This window comes from Colletotrichum abscissum (genome assembly GCF_030869225.1).
Source record: "Colletotrichum abscissum strain IMI 504890 chromosome Unknown Scaffold_42.1, whole genome shotgun sequence".
In the NCBI taxonomy this organism is placed as follows: Eukaryota; Fungi; Ascomycota; class Sordariomycetes; order Glomerellales; family Glomerellaceae; genus Colletotrichum; species Colletotrichum abscissum.
In genome coordinates, this window is record NW_026850343.1 from 214,496 (window position 1) to 234,122 (window position 19,627).

The following is a 19,627-nucleotide window of genomic DNA, read 5'->3' on the forward strand; positions in this document are numbered from 1 at the left end:
GGACGGTGTTCCTTCCGATGGCAGTTGATCACTTAAAGACCCTTTTCCTTCGTTCTCTCAAATAACTACCGAGGCCGTTTGAGCTAGTTCATTTGATCGCCCTTGAAGAAACTACCTTATTTACACGTCAAAATGCAGCCTACGGAGATCCTCGCCATATTGGCGGGAACATACCAGCTTCTCAACACCTCAGCGTAAGTTGACTTCGAATGTGCTGGTTCGAACTACCGGGTTGATCAAGATCTAACACTTGACTTGTGTAGCACACGTGATGGAGTAGCTGTGCCAGACAGAACATACGGTTCCAACCCCGTCGGCATCCTCTCCTACAGCAAGTCCGGCTTCATGTCGGCAACGATCACATCAACAGACCCCGAAGACCGACCCGCGAACCTGACATTTCCCTTCGAAGATTCACAGTCAGACGCCGATTGGGCCCTTGTTGGCAAGCACAGCATCGGTTATGCCGGGCCGCTCAGAATCAGCGACGCATTCCCCGCGAACGCAACCTTTGGCCAAGTCATCCACGGACCCTTGACCGTCGCCAACGTCCCATCTATGGCCGGAGGCAGCCAAGCGCGCAACTACACACTCTATGAGAACGGAAAGATTCTTCGCATCTCATCACAACGGGATGGCGGGAATCGGGGAGAGCTTTGGTGGAAGAGATTAGACTAGGCAACCGGATGAACGCAAGCGCTAGGAAAGCAATTTGAAAGCGGCTGTTGTGTCAGGTATCTAGCTTTGGATATCACTTTCAACATACACATGCCATTCAAATTACGATGATCGCCAACGACTTGTACGGATTTTCCTTTTCTGAAACCGCTGATGATTCCCAGCGTGTGGCTTGATGGGCGCAAACTGCCGGGTCGATACCTCCCCTTGGCGTACAGTACTTTGGATCCTGTTGCGCTTAATACCTAGTAATTTGCGCCTGTGTTAAGAATTTTTACATCTTGTGTTAGCTCACGTGGTTCGCTCAAAGCACTGGGCGGCTCACCTGGGGCACTGCATTTGTATGAGCCCCAATGAGCATCTGCCATTGGCCTCATAAGAAGTCGCAATCACACGAAGCGCGAAAGTGGCGGTGGCTGGGGGCGTAGCAATGCCCAGTTCGAGCCACATGCTTACATCTGCCAGCCTGAATAACTACCCAACAAACCCCACCTCTCCATCCAGCTCAGAAACATTTCACATCGGCACTTGAATCATCAAACCTGTTGCTACAATCATCGCCATGGCCGAACTAGCGGCGCTTGGTGTCGCAGCCAACATTGTCCAATTTCTCGAGCTTGGGCTCAAAGTTTCGATCACCATCGTGAAAACGTATCGCAGCATCACAGATAATGGCTTGCTTCCACGGAATGTTGAGATGGAAGTCATGGCCAAAGACCTACGACAGCGCTGCAATCGTCTACAAGCTGATACTAGCATCAAAGCGGACGCCGGCATGACACGCCTTATCGAGCGATGTATCAAAACATCAACAGAACTTGTGAGCGAGACGGAGAGTCTTGCGGTCAACGTCAAAAGCAGATACCCAAGATGGGTGAAAATTAAGGTCTCACTCAGAGCCTATCACAAGAACGGAAGGATCACCAAGATTCATGAAAGTTTGAAGGAGATCAAGACTGAAATCTTCCAGACACTTCTAGTTCTTCTCTAGTCAGTTCATTCTGTGGTTTTCCTGGAGGTGCACTATGCTGACTTTTTCATTAAGCGAGCACCGCAACACGTTACTAGACACAGTTCGTTCATATGGCGATGCTTCAACGGCCTGGAATCAGGGCACGGATGCCACGCTCGATCAAATGTCCAAAGACATTAGCAGACTTGCTGAGTCGACAAATAATGCTTCTTCGGCGAAAGATCTAGCGAATTTCGCCACGACACTGGCCAAGTTCGTAGAAGAAGCGAGCAATCAGGGAACTACTCGAGAAATCCTGAGGAGTCTCCGATTTGCACAAATAGCTGAGCGGCAAACCGAAATACCCAGCGCGCATCAAGAAACCTACGAATGGATTTTCAAGGAAAGCCCCGATGTCAATTTCTCGTCCTGGCTTCAAGGCTCACGAGGCATTTTCTGGATCACCGGAAAACCTGGATCTGGAAAATCCACATTGATGAAGTTCATTTCTGGGCACGAGAGTACTTTGCACCTGGCGAGAGGTTGGGCAAGCCCCAAGCAACTCATCGTGGCCAGTCACTTCTTTTGGGGGATTGCGCGCGGTCTTCAAAGCTCTCAAGAGGGTCTTCTGAGAACATTGCTATTCCAGATTGTGATGCAATGTCCACAGCTAATTTCCGCAGTCTTCCCGGAAAGATGCGCTGGTCACTTCAAATATCTCGATCCATGGACTATTGAAAGCTTACTCCGCGCATTTAAGCATCTCACCAGCCTCCCATTACTGCCGAAACGGATATTGATACTAGTCGATGGTCTCGATGAGTATAAAGGCGACCACTGGGACTTGGTCGAGTTTTTGAAGGATATAGACCGTTCTCCTGACATTAAAATCTGCTGTGCAAGCCGACCATGGCCTGAATTCAGGAGATCTTTCGGTGACAGCCCTACTTGGATCCAGATGGACCGACTCACGGCCGATGATATGGTATCTTACGTACGCGACACACTTGGTCAACATCCACGCTATCAAACTCTTCTGGAAACCCATGAGAGTGATGCCAAGCAACTCGTGGAATCCATCTCACAGAAATCGGAGGGTGTTTTCTTTTGGGTATCGCTTGTCGTCAAGTCTCTCATTCGTGGACTACACAAATCGGACGACATACGCACATTGCAGAACAGACTGTTGCAATTCCCGTCTGATCTCGACGAATTCTTTCAGAGGATGTTGGACTCCGTTGATGAAGTTCACGAAGCAACGGTATCCAGAACCATATCCATGCTACTGATTGCAGACATGCCGGTTCCCCTAGTTTGTTTCTTGGCCATGGATACTTATGTCGAGAAAATGAACGAATTTGCGACTGCAATGTCCCAGAGATCACCGAGAAGAAGTATAATGCCTGCAGGAAACCAACTCAGGAGCATGACGACTGCGCCAAAAGCAAGGCAGCAAGATGTTGAAGAGATGACTTACTCTCATACCACCAGGCACGCAATCGACCTCGAAAGTGTTAGCGCGGGCTCCAGTCTTCCCTACAACATTCAAAAAAACCTCAATGAGAGAGTTCCAGAAAAGCGGGAACAGATATTGGGGCAGTGCTGCGACTTGATTCAGACATGGGATGCTGAAGGACCAGCCCCATTCAATTCAAGAGTAGGATTTGTTCACCGGACGGTAGTAGACTTCCTGCAGCGTTTAGAAGAATGGCGCTCGTCACTTCATTACCAATACTTCTGGTTGGCACTTTCTTATCTGGAGTTTGTTTCTCCAGATAGTGACGTGCCAACCGATGTTAAGCACGACTTTCTGTTGAGGTCCGTCCTTATAATCGAGAACGCAGAGCCCCAAGACAACGACCAAGTAGCTCCCGGCGACGGACTTGAGAAGCTATATTCTTTCATTACCCTTCGGGCCAAACTTATTGGAATAGAAAGGATCTGTAAACTGATATCTCAAGTCTGGGCTTGGAAGATGGCTGCCATTGACGGCTGGAGAGGTTCGTCAACCTTGCCCGGGAACCGGTGCGAGATGCTGCGAGACATTCTCGCAGGATCCGCACATATAGAATTTGGCGACCCTCCAGAGGTAACTTGGACACCTTACGTGGATCTCGAACTCCTGCGGTGTTTTTTGGCTTACTTGAAGAGGGAGGGAATATTGGATGATGTTTCCCATGTGTTCCACAGCTTCCTCGAGGATCGCCGGACTGCATCTGCAAGAAATTGGCCGATGAACGGCATAAAAGCCTGTAAGGTAATGCATTCATTTGGCATGATACCAAAAAATACTGGAAACGGCACGGCAAATTCAGTCGCAACAAAGTCATGGCGTGCATATTTTACTGGCCAGGAGCTTGATGACATGGAAGTTTGGGATTCTCGGACATGAGGCAGATGGAAGACTGGGCTTTGTCTCTATTCCATTGACCGGGTGGATTAGCTGGATTTTGTTCACAGGGAAGAAATGCAATGGATTTCACGTTAAATACCTTCACTGGCGACTCAGAGAGCACATATCGTAAGAACACATCGTAGGCCTAGACTACAGGCATTCAAACAGGCACAACTCCCTTTACCGCAATGAAGGGGACCCTGAGACTCATGAGTATTGCTCTGCGCTACGTCTAGTGCTCGAATTCTACTCTGCACACTAATCACCTCAGTTGATAGCCTTCAACACGTACTTGTCCTGCCAGAAACGGTCGTTGGTGACCGATTCAGCACGGCGGACAGGAGCAGCCCTCTCTTTGAGGCTCGAAGCAGCCAAGTACTCGCTGCGCTTGACAGCGGCCTTAGCGGATACATCGCGCTTAGCAATACCTCCGTAAGCACACTTTCCACCGTTGAACGCAGCGTTTGCAGTAGCCTTCCAGATCTCGGTGACGTCCGTGACCATGGGCAGAGTCCAGTAAAGACGGCAGTCAGCCTCCTCGCGGATGTACTGCGCAGGGATACCATCGTCCACGTTGTCCCTCAGAATCTGGTCGCGGACGTTAACGGCAGCAGCGAGACTGCGGTTCAAGGGCAGGTCGGTGTAGCGAGCAAAAGCGGCCTTTTGCTCGTCGGTGGAGGCGTAGGGAAGGAGGAACTCGGTGTAGCCGTAGATGTTGCTCCAGTCGAGGACCTGAGAGCCCTTGATGCCGCCGACACCCTCAATGGGCCCCTCAACCGGGAGACCGCCGAAAGCGACGGACTTGACGCCGCCGTGGAGGCGGAGGAACTCGGAGGCCAGAGTGCAGGTAGAAGCGCAGACACCGTCGTAGAGGATGATAATGTTCTCAGCGGCGAAGGGCTGGGGAAGGCCGGTGAGGTTGCCGTACCCGTGTATCTCGATACCAAGACCGAAGGTGGCGTTGGTGGTAGTCAGCGGATCGTTGAGGTTCCAGCGCATGAGGTCCGTGTAAGAGGTGTTCTGGAAGACCTGGGGCGCGAACTTGTCCTCGTAGGAGGTGAAGGGCTGGTTGGTGAGGTTGTAGTCGTAGCGCCAGTTGAACCAGCTCTCAGCCAGGGAAATCAGGTTCTCATCATCGCTGGTGTAGATGTCCACATCAGCCACAATGTCGGAGACAATCTGGGCCGCAGCAACGAAGCCGTCGCTCTCCTTCCAGCGGGAGAAGCCATCTTGGTCTGTCTCGGGGAACAGCTGGCGGAAGAAATCATAGCCCTGGAGGATGTAGCCGCCGCCGTTCTGCTGGAAGTCGATGACAAGCTTGGTCTTGCCGGCGGAGAGGGCGGCGGTGTAGAAATCCTGGGCAACCTTTTGGAACTCGGCAGGGCTCTCGTTCTCGAAGGCGGTCAGGACAATGACGGCAACGTCCTCGAAACCTTCGCCCTCGAGGTAGTAGCCGGACACAACGCCGTCGCTGGTGGTGACGACGGGTTCAGGGTAGCCTGGAAGGATAGGGGTGGAGGCATTGGAAGGGGAGGTGCCGGACGGGGTGCCGGAGGCCGGGCTGAGAGGGTTGCAGAACTTAGCGTAGAAGGAGGGGCCGTCTACAATGCCGGTGAGATCCTTCTTAACCCGTGCATGGTTCTCGAAGGTGACCTCGGTGCCGTTCTCAAAAGTGAGAGTCGTGTTGGCGCCTTGGTAGATGTATCTATTAATCATGTTAGTACGTTCCACTAACTCATTATTGACTCATCCAACATACCTGACACGACCGCCAGAGCTGAAGTAGCCGTTGCCAATTCCGGTGGCTTGTCCAGACTTCTCAAAGAACATGGAGTTGTAGGCGGAGTTAGCATCACGGTTCCAGTTGGCCTTGTTGACGGTGTCCTCGAGAAACTTGGAAGCCTCGATGCCGTTGATGAGCTTGACTGCGGACGCAGTCTCGGGCGTAGAGATGACCTCCTCTGGAGAAGAGTTAGAATAACCTTCATAGATTCACTATCGTCGAGTCAGAACGTACCGTAGATCTTGATCACTGGCAGAGATGAGCCATCCTCGCTAATGGAGACCAAGCCCCGCTGACGGGTCCACTCAAACACCGCCGTGAGCAAGTCGGGGTAGTACACGAAGTGGCCGTCGTGACCGGGACCGAACACTTCCTCGTAGAGAGCAGACTGGAAGGCGTATTCGCTGGTGTAAACATCGTCGACCAGGTTCTGTCTGATGCTCGAGGCGGCTGCGAAGAGGTCGTAGGCCGGGAAGTCGTACTCTGGTGGGGGATCTGCCTTGTAAGCAGCGTCTAGAGCCAGGTTAGTTCAGAGTTCAAAGATTTCAACAAAATCATTCGGATGTGGACTTACCACTCTGCCACTCGAGGTATGGGAACAGAGAGTCCACAAGCTCAATGGCTGCCTCCTTTCCGAGAGGGACGGAGTTGAGGCAGTCGTAGGCCAACTGAGCCGGTACAGTCGGGACAACTACAGCATCACCGTTGTCAGTCTACGTCAATGGGGCATCTCATTATCGGGTTTCCAAGTACCTGTCGGAGCACGCGCGTGCTGCGAAGCCCAAGCAGCGCTCACGGCAGCACAAGGCTCAGAGCTGTTGCCGGGGATCGTCGAGTTGGGGAATTGCGCGACAGCGAGATCAGCTGCGCTGGCCAGCAAAGCCGGCACGGCAATCGAGGAGCTGCGCATCTTGCCTATTCAACGAGAGTAACACGACACAACTTTTGGCTATCGAGTCGAAAGCTGGGCTGCAATCTCAAGCTCGACAGACGCATCCCCGACCGCCCGCAGACTGCGGCGGCGCGTCTCTTATACCACTCTGGTCTGGCAGTCGAGGAAGACCCCCATTGTAGTCGTCATCCACTTCTCAACGACAATCGACCCGAGGGGCAACCCATTGTCGTTTTCTGGAGACTGTCGATGTCACCATCGGATGTCGAGTGGGCGTTCATCCCAATCGCATGAGCTTGTATTGCTCTCATCACAGGAGGAGCTAGCTCAAGATGGCAGGTCGCATGTACGAGGTTACCACAAGACTGGGGCGCGACCCCAGTTGCCGCAACTCTTGGCCTGCATATCTGCACCCGAGCGGCGGTAGGTCGGGCGGGGAGCAGTGCCTCACTCGTTTTCCTACCGATATTGGACGCGACCGAAGTTGGAAAGTCGTTGACTAAAGATGAATTTCGAAGTCCGTTACTCCGGGTCTGAGTCGAGTCTAAGAAGCTGTAGGGCCTCTTAGAGACTCGACTTACGAGCTCGAGTCAGTCTTAGTCAACCACCTGACTAAGACTCGAGGAGTCTGACAATTCCTCGCCCAAAGGTCAAATAAGGTAGAGGGGTTTTCGCGCGACGGATGGGGGGTTACGAGCTGCGAGACGGGAAGCTACCTTGTTATTAGCACGAAAAGACAAAGATCGGCAGCGCTCGCCTTATCTATCAAATTAGGGGTGATATCCTACCGTTACCGTTGGCCCGTTGGTCTGTAGACCGTTGGGACCTTTGGTCAGCATAAGAACCTTTTTTTCGCTCTAGTTCCGGGTTGCGGGGGCACATGGGAATAACACCTGCTGAAGATAGGTTAGACCGGTAGGCAAAGGTCCCTGGTCCCGCGGCAAACAAGTGCCGTGTCAGTGTCGCAATTCACACCATTGGCAACGGTCAAGGGTGATCTCATCGTCTCATCTGTGCCTGGCGATGCTCTCGGCCCGGCCAGGCGATAATGGGGAGCATATCTGGGCATTCCCCACCCTGTTCTTGTTCATTCAATTACAACACTTATGGTATTCGCCAGCATCAAATATGATAGGGCAAGATGCGTTTGAATGACCTGCTCCCATTTTACACATCTTTCTAATCGCTTAACAAATAGTAGGTTTTGAGCAGCATTATTCAAATGAACTTCTTTGCACTCTCTACCTTGGTTGACATTCAGACTTGCCTGCTTCATCATTAGTAAAAGAAACGAGTGTCTCCATGCTGGACGGGTCGAATAAAGAAAAGCACCAGGCAAGTCAAAGTTTCTTGCGGAACCACGCAACTCATAATTTTCAATCTTTCTACCTATGGGCAGCTTTTGACCTCGCAACTGTAGGAATCCCTCGATGCAGGACAAGCATGGTGCATCTTGCTAATCCAATATGGTAGAAGAAAGAATTATGAACCGGGAGCTCTGTCGTATGTTTCTTTGACATTGAAGTTGGATTTACGTGGGTCACGTGGGCAATTTGAGTATTCGACCGACGGGATACGAAGGTTTGCAGGGAAGGAAGGAACCCAAAGAAAGTTCGAGGTCGATCATAGTTGCCAAAAAAGGCCCCCAAACTCTATTATCATAGTCATTCTGTATCGATGCATGGTGGTATATTAAGCGGCTCGCTTTTTCCTGGTATAATTCCATAAACTCCCTAAGCCATCATGGTGTCCAGTCGTAGTATCATGAGCAGTGACGCGACGGCCAACTGCAGGTGTGTTTCGGCGTGAACGTCGCTTACTGAGAAGGGTCAGACTTGGGAACGCTAGGCAACTCAGCCGCGATAGCTTTCGCCTCTTCTGTTTCCTTCTTGGAAGGGCTGGCCTCGGTCTTCTCCTTGGTGGCTGGCTGGTCGTCGGGAGGGAAGAAGAAACTATTGAACGAATGTTAGCAAGACAAGTTACTGTGCAAAGGAGTTATGAGGTCTGAACATACGGAAGGGTCTCGTTGTAGGCTCTGACGTCCTTCATCTCAAAGGTGCAAAAGACAATCTTGTCCAACTTATCGCCATCCTCTCCGTCAAGGAACTCTCTGACAACCTCGACAGCAACGGGAGCCGCCTCCGTGCTCGGGTAGCCGTAAACGCCGGTGCTCAGCGCGCTGAAAGCGATGCTGCGACAGCCATTCTGAACAGCAAGCTTCAAGCTGGTGCTGTAGCAACCCGCAAGCTTCGCTTCGGAGTCGTCGGGATTGAGCTCGTCGTAGATGGGGCCGACGGCGTGGATAATCTTCTTGCTGGGGAGGTTGTAGGCGCCCGTGATCTTGGCGGAACCGGTGGCGCATCCGTTCAGGGTCCTGCACTCCTGGAGCAGTCCCCGGCCGGCTGCGCGGTGGATCGCGCCGTCGACGCCGCCTCCTCCGAGAAGACTCTTATTCGCGGCATTGACAATCGCATCGACGGCGAGGGTGGTGATGTCGCCTCGAACAACGGCGACTTTTTGGTTATGCGACGCATTGTGGGGGAAGATGGCCTTCGGGTTGGCATGGATCTGGCCGATCTTGTAGAGGAGCTCAACGGTGGGGATGTCGGCGACGGCGGTGGTGACCATTTTGACTGCTTGTCGGATTGGCATAGGCGAGCTTTAAGGTTGCTTATTCGGGTTTGGTGTCGATGATTTGGCAGCGGGCGCGGCGGGCTGCTTTTGAGGTGTTGGTGACAAAGAAGCAGCCGACTGGAAGCAGGAGAGGTGGGAGCCCATGACGAAAGACCCCGCGCTATCCCGAGCTCAATGGGAGCTTGGTCTTTCAGGTTGGTCCAATTGTCGAGCTTTTGGCAGCTTATCGCACTGTTATCGCAGGGGCAGTAAGGTACCTTAGGTAAGGTACGTGCCCTTCGCCCCTGTAGGTACCTTAGGTAGGTATCTGTGAGGAATTGCTTCCCTAGAATGCCGGGAAGTCGAGAGTGTGAAATGATGAATTCTACTATTCATGATTCAATAGAAATGACTCTTTACCTCGAAGGCGAAAGAGTTTATAGCTTGCCATCAAGGCATTTTGGAAGCTTCCATTCTTGAAAACGCAGCAAACTCGAGTCCTTCGAGGTGCCTTATCGGAAGCCAATCTGACCGATAAGATACGGTTGTTTGTTATCTTATCAATTCTTTGTCGCGTGTCGCAGGCGCAAGCTGAGCGAGGGACGCTGTGCCAGTGCAATGACCCCTCCTTGGCTCCATTTGAGTCATCCCCGCCGCAAAAGAAGACCTCGAGTGTTGCCCCGCCACCACAACCACACATTTTCCACGCCGTGAACATCTCGTGGAACCCAATTGAACGAACATCGACCATTGAGCGACCGCAAGGTACTCCTGAATCTCGACAAAGCTTACCTCCCATACCACCCTTTATCGCCTACCGGACACCGCTACCATGGCGGACGCTGCTGCGGACCCCACCGCCAAGTTGGCCGAGTCGACGGCCAAGCTCCAGCTCGACGAGGAGACGGGAGAGATGGTCAGCAAGGGCGAGCTGAAGAAGAGACTGGCAAAGCGAGCGAAGAAGGCCGCCACGGAAAAGGCAAAGGCTGCCAAGGACGCTGTCGCAAAGGCTGCCGGTGCTGGCGACAGCAAGCCCGCCGCGAAGCCCAAAGCTAAGCCTGAGGAGGTCGTCCTCGACCCGGAGGCCATGTTCAAGCAGGGCTTCCTCCAGGAGGTCTACAAGGAGAGGCCGTCGGAGAATGTCGTGACGCGTTTCCCTCCCGAGCCCAATGGCTAGTACGTGAGCCCCAATGCTTATCTTTGTCACGCCATTGACGTCTTCCCCCTAGCTTGCACATTGGCCATGCCAAGGCCATCGCTGTCAACTTCGGTTTCGCCAAGCATCACGGAGGTGTCTGCTACCTGAGATTCGACGACACGAACCCCGAGAAGGAGGAGGAGAGATATTTCACGGCCATTGAGGAGATGATCAGCTGGCTGGGTTTCACACCGTACAAGATCACGTACTCGAGTGACAACTTCCAGAAGCTGTACGATTTGGCAGAGAAGATGATTACGTTGGAGAAGGCATACGTATGCTACTGCGGTGGTGAGGTTATCTTCTGCATCAGATACAACGTGCTCTGCACTTGCTAATCAGTCAACCTCAGATACCGAGATCAAGCTCCAGCGTGGCGGTGAGAAAGGCGCTTCCCCTAGGTTCCGATGCGAGCACGCGAACCACACCGTCGAAGAGAACCTGCAGAAATTCAGAGATATGAAGGACGGCAAATACAAGCCTAGGGAAGCATTCTTGCGCATGAAGCAGGATATCACCGACGGCAACCCCCAGATGTGGGATCTCGCCGCATACCGCATCAAGACCGACACGCCGCACCACCGCACCGGATGGGACTGGAAGATCTACCCGACATACGATTTCACGCACTGCCTGTGTGATAGCTTCGAGGGCATCACTCACTCACTCTGCACGACAGAGTTCGTCCAGAGCCGTGTCTCGTACGAATGGCTCAACAAGACCCTCGGCGTTTACGAGCCGATGCAGCGCGAGTACGGTCGTCTAGGTATCACGGGTACTGTCTTGTCAAAGAGAAAGATTCTCAAGCTGGTTGAGGAGAAGATTGTGCGTGGCTGGGACGATCCACGTCTGTACACTCTGATCGGCATCAAGCGCCGTGGTGTGCCCCCTCGCGCGATTCTCGACTTCGTCAATGAGCTGGGAGTCACGACGTCTGTCTCTGTCATTCAGATCAAGCGTTTCGAGCAGACGGTGCGCAAGTACCTAGAACGAACTGTTCCCAGATTGATGATGGTCTTGGATCCCATCCCGGTTGTCATCGAAGATGCCGAGGCTACTGACGTAGAGCTCGCCTTCTCTCCCAAGGACCCCAACATGGGTTCGCACACGATCAAGTTCACCCCGACCGTCTATATCGATCGCGCCGATTTCAGAGAGATCGACAGCAAGGATTACTTCCGTCTTGCACCCAACAAGACCGTCGGTCTGCTCAACGCCCCCTTCCCCATCAAGGCTACTTCCTACACCAAGGATGAGGCGACAGGAAAGGTCACCGAGATCCGCGCCGTCTACGACAAGGAGACGAAGAAGCCCAAGGCCTTCATCAACTGGGTCGGTACCGAGGGTTCCAAGAAGGCCGAGGCCCGTATTCACAACTCCTTGTTCAAGAGCGAGAAGCCCGACGACGCCGAGGGCGGTTTCCTCAACGACATCAACCCCGAGAGCGAGGTCATCTACCCCGACGCGCTCATCGAGAGCGGTTTTGACGAAGTCAAGAGACGTGCACCTTGGCCTGAGGCTGCGGGTGAGAGCGAGCTCGGCAAGGGCGGACCTGAGAGTGTTCGTTTCCAGGCGACGCGCATTGCCTACTTTGTAAGCTGCTCACGAGTGAAGACTGCAATTTTGACAGACGAACTAACACCCTCACTAGGCCATTGATTCTGACAGTACCGATGAGAAGATTATTCTCAACCGTATTGTGTCGCTGAAGGAGGATGCTGGAAAGGTTTAAGTTACAGCTATCTCCGGATTTGGACGTAAAGGTGGATGGATGGATTTGGGGAGCTTTCGGAGTTGCATAGATGGCGGGCTTGATAATACCAAACAAAATCCCACAACAAGCAATGTGGTGAATCAGAATCGTTTTGTCACAAAGATTATCGACGGAGCTCTCCTTCAAGTGATTCACTGCACTTCACGATACGGGTCCTTATATCAACATAACACCTTGGATCGTCGTTGCACTCACCACACAAACCCCCACTACCAAATCATCAGGTTCTCCACGACGGAGTTGCGAATAATACCTTCGAAAGAATGAAGTTCAGTCAGTCTTCTCGGATACTCGGTGTAGCGTTGGCCGTTAGCTCCATATGCCTCGCTATGCCTCAAGAGATATCGCAGGGCAACCAGCCATCAGCACCGCGAGTTGGAGAGGTACCGTACGAGCAATCACCTTACGAAGAGACACCCTACAACGAGACGCCACACGAAGACTCGGGGGAAGAACCGTCACCGTACGAGCAGCCAGACGAAAAACCTTCATACGGAAAGCCTTCATATGAACAGCCACACCGGGAAAAGCCATCATATGGCCACACTCCGTACGGGCGAGACCCAGCCATCTCCATCATAGAATGGGAAGTCGGCAGCCCGGCCCTCTACGCAGCGCGCTCCGTCGACGACCCAGACACATGTCCCAAAGGAACAGGTGTGTATCTCCTTCCGTCCTCCATACCTTACCCCCATCACATCCATTCCACATCACCCTCTCCTTTGCCTTTCAGAATCATCACGCTGACGCGTCTCATAGTATCCTGCAACCTCCCCCGCAACTGGAACTGCTGCACAAGATCCATGCCCTGCTGCGGGCCCGGCTGCTGCGCCCGAGGCTTCGACTGCGTCGACGCCGCCATCGGGGTCTGCTGCTCGCGGGGCAAGAAGCTCTGCGGCGGGATGTGTGTGAGTGGGGAGTGCTGCGGTGTGCAGGGCGGGTGTAGTCGGGATGAGAAGTGTTGGATGGGGAAGTGTTATCCGAAGGAGAGGGGTCCTCCGGTTTCCTCGGGGGCCGGTGGAGTCGTGCCGCCGGTGACGGGGGGTGCGGGGCCGGTGAGGGTTGGGAAGAAGAGTGGGGAGGGGGCGGAACGGGGGAGGAGGGACTCGATGCTTGGGTTCGTTGTGCTTGTTGCGGTGTGGGTTGTTGATGAGGTTTGGGGGGGTTCGCTTTGGGGGTAGGGGGTTTGGGTGGTAGGTCGACCGACCGTTGATGGTAGGAAGGGCGGAGGGAAAGGTGTTCACGGAGTTATTGGAGCTTGGAGTCAAGGTCTGATTGGTAGCCGGGCTTTATGGTGTGTTGATGACCTACTATCTGCCAAAACCCCTACTTAGATATTGGTCAGGAACCAGTCCTCGACGAGGGTACTAAATCCTCAGGGGCTTCGGTTTGCTAGTGTCCCGGCTATCAAGAATACACGTAGCTCCGCCTCATCCATCGGTGCTTGATTCTCATCACTGCAACTGGGAGAGCTTGAGCATGTGAGAGTATGTGGAATAATGATAGTCAATACTGGGCCGGTGATGTAGATGCCACACGGATGTTGGTGTATCAAAGCTCTCGTCCCATCATCGCCCTAGACTGAATGCGTAGACAGATAGAGGGGCCAGCTATTTAATAAGGACTGCCGTCTAATGCAACATGTGACATTCAGGGTCTCTTCACAAGTGTACAGTCAGCCCGACTTACGGATAGTCAGCTATCGTCAGCTTCAGGACCCCTGACGACTCAAGGGCAACCCCGTTTCAGGGTGTCCCTTGTTACACCGGTTGCCGGATTCGGCTGACCGAAACCTGTTCCTCACTTAAAGACAGTTTGTCTTGTGGGTGGAGCGTTGCACCGGCGGGAAATCGTCCCGAGGCAAAGAATTTGTTGGTTATCATAATCATGACGGCATTGCTGGATAGTTGGCTCCCCAAAGCCGTGGTACTCGCTGCGTTGGATTGATGACAGACAATCAATGTGATGCCTCCAGCGCAGACAAATTCGGATCGGCGTTGGCGATTGTAATAAAGTTTTTCTCGAAATATCGAGAAAAGTTTAATGGACGATATAGGATAATCGGCTGCATATTATATCCGTCAGAAAGATTGCGTCGGAGTACGGAACAAGCTGCAGGCCGACGAGTGAAGAAAGCGGTCGTAGTGAAGTATCTCAATGGTTGAGTGGTCATAATACCCTCACAGTGAAGGACAAACGCGCTTGAGAAGGTGTTGTCTGCAGTTCATGAGCGATAGACTTTGCACATAGAGAGGTGCTCATCACACCGGTAATTATTTTGGACGACAAGGCTTGTTCGGTGAGTTCAAGGTCAGTTGGTGAGTGTGAAGAACACAGGCGGAGAGCTTGTCCGTGGAAATTGGTGCTGTGTGGCTGAAGATAGCACGTAATCAGCGTCAGGGAACCTTTGGACGGAAGGTGCCAATTGTGAGGGCCGATTCGCCCGATGGCAGGTTGGGAAGACCGGGCCCAAAAGGTTGGGTCTTGGCGTTCTTTCCGGCGTCACCGGCGAAGCGTGAGAAGTGGCCGGCCGGATAACCTTAATCGGGGGCCGGGTCTGCAGACGGGCCCGTGCCTCGAGGGAAATGGGAGTGAGGCGGGCGCATCTGATTCGTGGCCCGCCTGATAGGGCACAAGAGTGGATCGCCAGCCCCTGTCCACATGTGGTTAATAGCCAATCAGAATGTAACTTCTCAGAAGACGGATTGGAGAGGTGGATTGGTGGGATTCGGCCTGGCCCTTGGCCCTTGCATGGAAGGAGGGATGAATGAGTGACGCCAGGGAACCCCCTTGAAGGAAGAGGAAAAGTGTCCAGAGAGAAGAAGACAATGTGTGCGGTGTTCTTCTTCCTTCCCCCCTTCTCAATCTTGACTTGCTGCGGTCTGTTGCCCTTTGCTCGGAATATTGGAACTGTCATCTGAGAACATGCGGCGAACTGGGAGGTTTTGGGCAACTATATTTCAGTCAACATTGAACGCCCTGTATAAGGTATTTCAGTCAATCGAGTCATGAACTCAAGTGAAGGGGTAATGCTTCATTTGGTTGAGATGATCCTCTCTTTTTGAGTTGAGTGAGATTATCCACCCACCGGCCGAAAAGAACTTTCGTGTAACACAGGGAGAGTAGGAAGGAAAAAAAAAGCGAGAAAAGAAAAAAATTGCTGGACCCTGCTTGCTGTGCCGCAAATCCCAAGGTCACTTTTTCCCACGATGTGCTGGTGCACGATGGACACTGGCGGCTCGCGTGCGGCGCAACTGGCGGGGGGAAACGCCCGGCTAAGCGGGCAGAGGTATGCGAGTGCTCCAAATGGGTTCTAGTCCGAGGCCAGCCTGGCAACGACGAGTTGGAAATGCGCATCAAATTGGGTCTTTTCTTGCTTTGGAGACTCGAAGGAGCTTTCGTATAATGATGTCCCGTTGGACGACGCATTGTGACATTGTGTGGAGTGTCTAGGTCAACTTTGCAGTTGGTTTGTCAATTCGTGTTGGTGCTTACTGGCGCAATTTTAATCGCGGAACATGGCTGAACAGGACATTCAAAAAAGAGACACCAGCAGGCAGCCATTTGAGACTTTTCTGTCTGTCTCTTTTCGGCTGTTTGTAGCACCGAATTTCTGTCCCTGCCATTTTTCTTTTCTTCTCCCCCTCCTTCTCGTCTTATGCGCGCCCAGCCTTTGTCGCCCGGTCTCGCTCTGGGGTACTTGGGAAAAGGTACGAAGTGCTCTTGCCTTCTCTACCTCTCTCTCCAGTCCCCCCACCATACCTGCGTGCCTGCCTCACGAGCGCTGCTCTTTCCCTTGCTTGTTTCTCCCCGAAGTACCTACCTCGTGTGCTCGCCTCCTTCCTCCTGTGTCGCCGCCAATCCTTCCCATCGTGGCCCCAATGCTGTGTGGTTCCTTCCTATTAGTTTAGCCTTGGCTCCTTCTCGCTTGCCGTGAATGCTTGGCTGACGGCCACCTTTAGCCGTGGCTTCTTCTTTGGGGTTCATCCAAACAAACCGTGACTGCGCTCCTATCCATCCCTCCTTCTCTGCAATGTTCGTGACTCCCACAAACTTGATCCTCATTTCAAACGCGACATCCATACATACTACACGCCTGTATCCGTAAACCTTCATACGGTAGCCTCTCGCTGTCTGTCTCTCCCGTTTGTCGCAGAGGGTGGATTGCGCGTTCTTTCATCGCAACTCGGCAACGTCAAGCATCTCATCGACTGCGATCACCCTCCATCAGACTGTTTCCACTTCGGTCCCATCTCCCTGGATTGCGCCCTTCCCAACGCGAAACTCTCCGGCACTCGACCACACTCCAGCGATACTCCCTCCATCGAAGCCATCCTCCCCCTCTGCCAGACTTCCAGTCATTCCGATTACTCCAGTCGTTCCCGTTGTCGCGCTCTTCGATTTTCACGAGGAAGCATCTGTACTTCGCAAAACGTCTTATCGAACTCCAACCACATCCTGGCCGCGCTCACCACCCCTCCACGCGTCCACTGTCACTTCGCTGCGCATTTCGCACCCTTCTCAACGGCGATAGTCCCGGCAGCGCCACACTTTAAGCTCAGAACGCTGCGACGCTCCCCTCCCCTCCGCAGAGGCCACTCACTAGTCCCGGCGTCATCAAGCAGCACTAGCACGCCCTCCAAGTCTCCATCCCGGGGCCCCTTTGGTTCCTCGAGGGAAAAAGTCCACGTCGTATCGCCCGCCGCGATATACCTACGGGGACCTGGAGATCCCAGTCGAAGCTGGAAGGTACGGGTAGTCAGCCTGCACACACCTGCTTACGCCTGCGGCTTGCTTGGCTCGCCCTTGCAACCTCGACGTTCCACTCAAACAGGCCTTCTGGCGACCCGCTCCCACTCCGGCCTAGGTATTGCTGGTCGCAGTCAATCTATCTGGCTGCGTGCCTGTCAGCTAGTCTCGTCGAACAGAGAGGGCTCCATTAATAGAAGTACATTTAGGTAGCTAGAATGCCACCTTCGTCGTCGTCGCCACCCCCAATCCTCGCCATTACGGCCACTTATCTACACCTGCTGGCCCAACACCTCCCCCGGCCCCTCTACGAAGTCCTTCAAAAGCTTCACAACCACATTGCGCGCTTCTTCGCCGGCGTCGCATCATCTGCTCTCGTCGTTCGCATACACTCGCTTATCCCTGCCAAGATGCATCGCCCGCTGGGCTTCTCGGCCTTTCTGGTCACGCTGTTCTTGATATTCGGACTACCCGTCATCCTCGCCCAGAGCGAGCCGTTCCACTGTTATCCATACCCGCCCGCGGACAAGCTCGCCAGTCCCTTCATCACCCTGCAGCCGCATTGCTGTAAGGGCTCAATCGACAACAAGCTGAGAGTAGGCACCGACTGCGAATTGGCCAACGGAGGAAAATACAAGACAAAGTTTGGACAGGATCTGGGAACTTGCGCGACAGGCTGGGTGGACGCGTGCTGCATGCGACTGGTATGCGCACACATCATACTGTTTTCGGATTTATCGCTAACGGCTGACCTAGCATTACCCGCCCGAAATTGCACGGCCAGAAATGTCCTATTGCGATGCAGGCTTTCTCGTCAAGGCCGAAGCCAAGAATATCATTGATGCCCGTAGCTGGAACCCGAAGAAATACGGAATTTGATGATGGGAGGCCAACGATTACATAAACATGGCCACGATACGGCGAGCTTTGCTCGATGACACTCAGCCACGGCAGGGTCAGGCGAATCGAGTGAAATATGGGACACCTCCACGGCCGATGATGCCCCAGGAAATGCGGCGTGGGGCGAGAGATCGAGCGAGACCCAGCGAAACCCCAGCGGCTCCAGCGAGTCAGGGAATCTCCACCGCCGCAACGATCCGAGTGGAGAGATTATCGACTAGGAGCGCAGGAGCACTCAGAGGCCGCCCTGCGCTGTTTGAGAGGGAGGAAACACACTACCACCTAACGAATGGCGAAACAAAGGCATTTTGGCGTTTTGCGGGCGACGACTGCATTATGATGGCACGATTGCGACGGTCGCCCTCGTTCGAAACAACTTAGGGCTTCCGCATTATATACCCAGGGTAACTGATTTTCGTTACCTACCATTTGCATCCTATCTTGTACAAAAGCAGTCAGGATTTTTAGACGAGGGGCCGGAAGAGGGGGCCGAGAAGAAACGAAACACAGATGATTGACTGCCGGAGGCCGTGTGTCACCATGGTCTGGTCAAGTTCACCTTACTTTTGTATACCTAGTGTGTGTATTATTAGGAGCGTCTCATGGTTGTCAGTCAATCCGATCTCCACCTTTTCGGAAAGGTTTCGCCCTCGTCAGTTCTCATCGGACCTGATCATCGCCCAGTCTGTCCAGTATCTAGGTGTTTTGCTGCCTATCCTTTCTGATGGAAATGGGGCACGATGGTCATGGCGCGAGAGAAGCTGAGCAGAGTTAAATATGTGACGACGAGTCAGCAATGCGGTGTCGTCTTGTTATCGTCCAACTACGGGGTGTCAAAGCCTTTGGGAAATGGCCTGACTGTCATAGTTGTTCACGCCCGACCGAACTATCAAGTGGCGGTGGTGTCGGGTTCGGTATGCACGTGTCACCCCGCGGGGTAGGTAGGCACTGGGACGGGTGGCGAGCGGTTCTACCGGCTGCGACGGTCAGCCCTGTGAGAAGAAAAAGGTTTGGACCAGTGCAGCAAACTGGCGAACTCCTGGAGGTGGTCTATGTTTTTTCTTTCTGGTGAGAGGGGGGGGGGGGGGGGCGGGCCGGCGGGGAGGGGGCAGGTGGCCCGCCGGCGCCGCGGGGGTTGGGGATGAGAAAAGCAAACGTGGCGACGAAGGAGGAGGGGGTGGAGCGGGGTTGGGGGTGTTTTTTTTTTTTGGGGGGGGGGGGGGGGGGGGGGGGGGGGGGATTCAAGACTTGGATTGAAGAGATCCCGCCGGGTAGATTACTCGGTACTCGGAACCCAGGCGAGGCATGGTAGCGAAGATGGCGAATTCTGCCCGTGGGATTCGCGGATCAACGAGGAAATCGATAACATGACTTGATATTCCGACTGGTTGGCTCGGGTGGCCAACAAATTGCAAGATCACGGGTGGGCAGGATAGCTCTCCAGATTACAATTCCTTTTCTGCGCGGTGGGCATTTGCAACAGTGCCAAAACTTGGGGAGAAGTTTGAGGGTCGCAGTGTATGCGATTCTTGTAGGAGCTATAAAGCGATACCGAAAACTCAGATTCCAATTGGATGAGCTATCGAGGTAGCTAGGGAGATTGTGATGGTAACCGTGGCATCCCCTCCCATACCATTAGAGGCGCTCAACACTCAGCACCGCGTAAGAAGACATTGTGCTTTCATGATGATTC

The 19,627-nt window shown here is 53.4% G+C and overlaps 7 protein-coding genes across 7 annotated transcripts, besides 1 other annotated feature; 5 read left to right on the forward strand and 2 right to left on the reverse strand.

Moving 5' to 3' along the window:
- Nucleotides 1-132: 132 nt before the first annotated feature.
- CABS01_13069 (uncharacterized protein) lies at nucleotides 133-678 on the forward strand (the record flags this gene model as incomplete). Its single annotated transcript, XM_060546416.1, has 2 exons — nucleotides 133-194; nucleotides 264-678. 2 exons carry the CDS (start codon nucleotides 133-135, stop codon nucleotides 676-678), a joined length of 477 nt encoding a protein of 158 aa, XP_060395314.1.
- Nucleotides 679-1,240: 562 nt separating this feature from the next.
- CABS01_13070 (uncharacterized protein) lies at nucleotides 1,241-2,262 on the forward strand (the record flags this gene model as incomplete). The annotated part of the gene is made up of 3 exons (XM_060546417.1): nucleotides 1,241-1,668; nucleotides 1,724-2,151; nucleotides 2,207-2,262. 3 exons carry the CDS (start codon nucleotides 1,241-1,243, stop codon nucleotides 2,260-2,262), a joined length of 912 nt encoding a protein of 303 aa, XP_060395315.1.
- A 2,030-nt stretch (nucleotides 2,263-4,292) lies between these two features.
- On the reverse strand, nucleotides 4,293-6,718 carry CABS01_13071 (uncharacterized protein; the record flags this gene model as incomplete). The annotated part of the gene is made up of 5 exons (XM_060546418.1): nucleotides 4,293-5,730; nucleotides 5,785-5,986; nucleotides 6,043-6,321; nucleotides 6,383-6,499; nucleotides 6,562-6,718. 5 exons carry the CDS (start codon nucleotides 6,716-6,718, stop codon nucleotides 4,293-4,295), a joined length of 2,193 nt encoding a protein of 730 aa, XP_060395316.1.
- A 1,798-nt stretch (nucleotides 6,719-8,516) lies between these two features.
- CABS01_13072 (macro domain-containing protein) lies at nucleotides 8,517-9,328 on the reverse strand (the record flags this gene model as incomplete). The annotated part of the gene is made up of 2 exons (XM_060546419.1): nucleotides 8,517-8,652; nucleotides 8,715-9,328. 2 exons carry the CDS (start codon nucleotides 9,326-9,328, stop codon nucleotides 8,517-8,519), a joined length of 750 nt encoding a protein of 249 aa, XP_060395317.1.
- An 817-nt stretch (nucleotides 9,329-10,145) lies between these two features.
- CABS01_13073 (glutaminyl-tRNA synthetase) lies at nucleotides 10,146-12,243 on the forward strand (the record flags this gene model as incomplete). Its single annotated transcript, XM_060546420.1, has 4 exons — nucleotides 10,146-10,489; nucleotides 10,543-10,802; nucleotides 10,864-12,104; nucleotides 12,163-12,243. The coding sequence occupies 4 exons, from the start codon at nucleotides 10,146-10,148 to the stop codon at nucleotides 12,241-12,243; spliced, it is 1,926 nt and encodes a 641-aa protein (XP_060395318.1).
- A 305-nt stretch (nucleotides 12,244-12,548) lies between these two features.
- On the forward strand, nucleotides 12,549-13,466 carry CABS01_13074 (uncharacterized protein; the record flags this gene model as incomplete). The annotated part of the gene is made up of 2 exons (XM_060546421.1): nucleotides 12,549-12,942; nucleotides 13,045-13,466. The coding sequence occupies 2 exons, from the start codon at nucleotides 12,549-12,551 to the stop codon at nucleotides 13,464-13,466; spliced, it is 816 nt and encodes a 271-aa protein (XP_060395319.1).
- Nucleotides 13,467-16,318: 2,852 nt separating this feature from the next.
- Nucleotides 16,319-16,393: a sequence feature (Short protein (CABS01_13075, KAK1486942.1) was converted to a misc_feature.).
- Nucleotides 16,394-17,252: 859 nt separating this feature from the next.
- On the forward strand, nucleotides 17,253-17,913 carry CABS01_13076 (uncharacterized protein; the record flags this gene model as incomplete). The annotated part of the gene is made up of 2 exons (XM_060546422.1): nucleotides 17,253-17,738; nucleotides 17,791-17,913. The coding sequence occupies 2 exons, from the start codon at nucleotides 17,253-17,255 to the stop codon at nucleotides 17,911-17,913; spliced, it is 609 nt and encodes a 202-aa protein (XP_060395320.1).
- Between the last annotated feature and the right edge of the window lie 1,714 nt (nucleotides 17,914-19,627).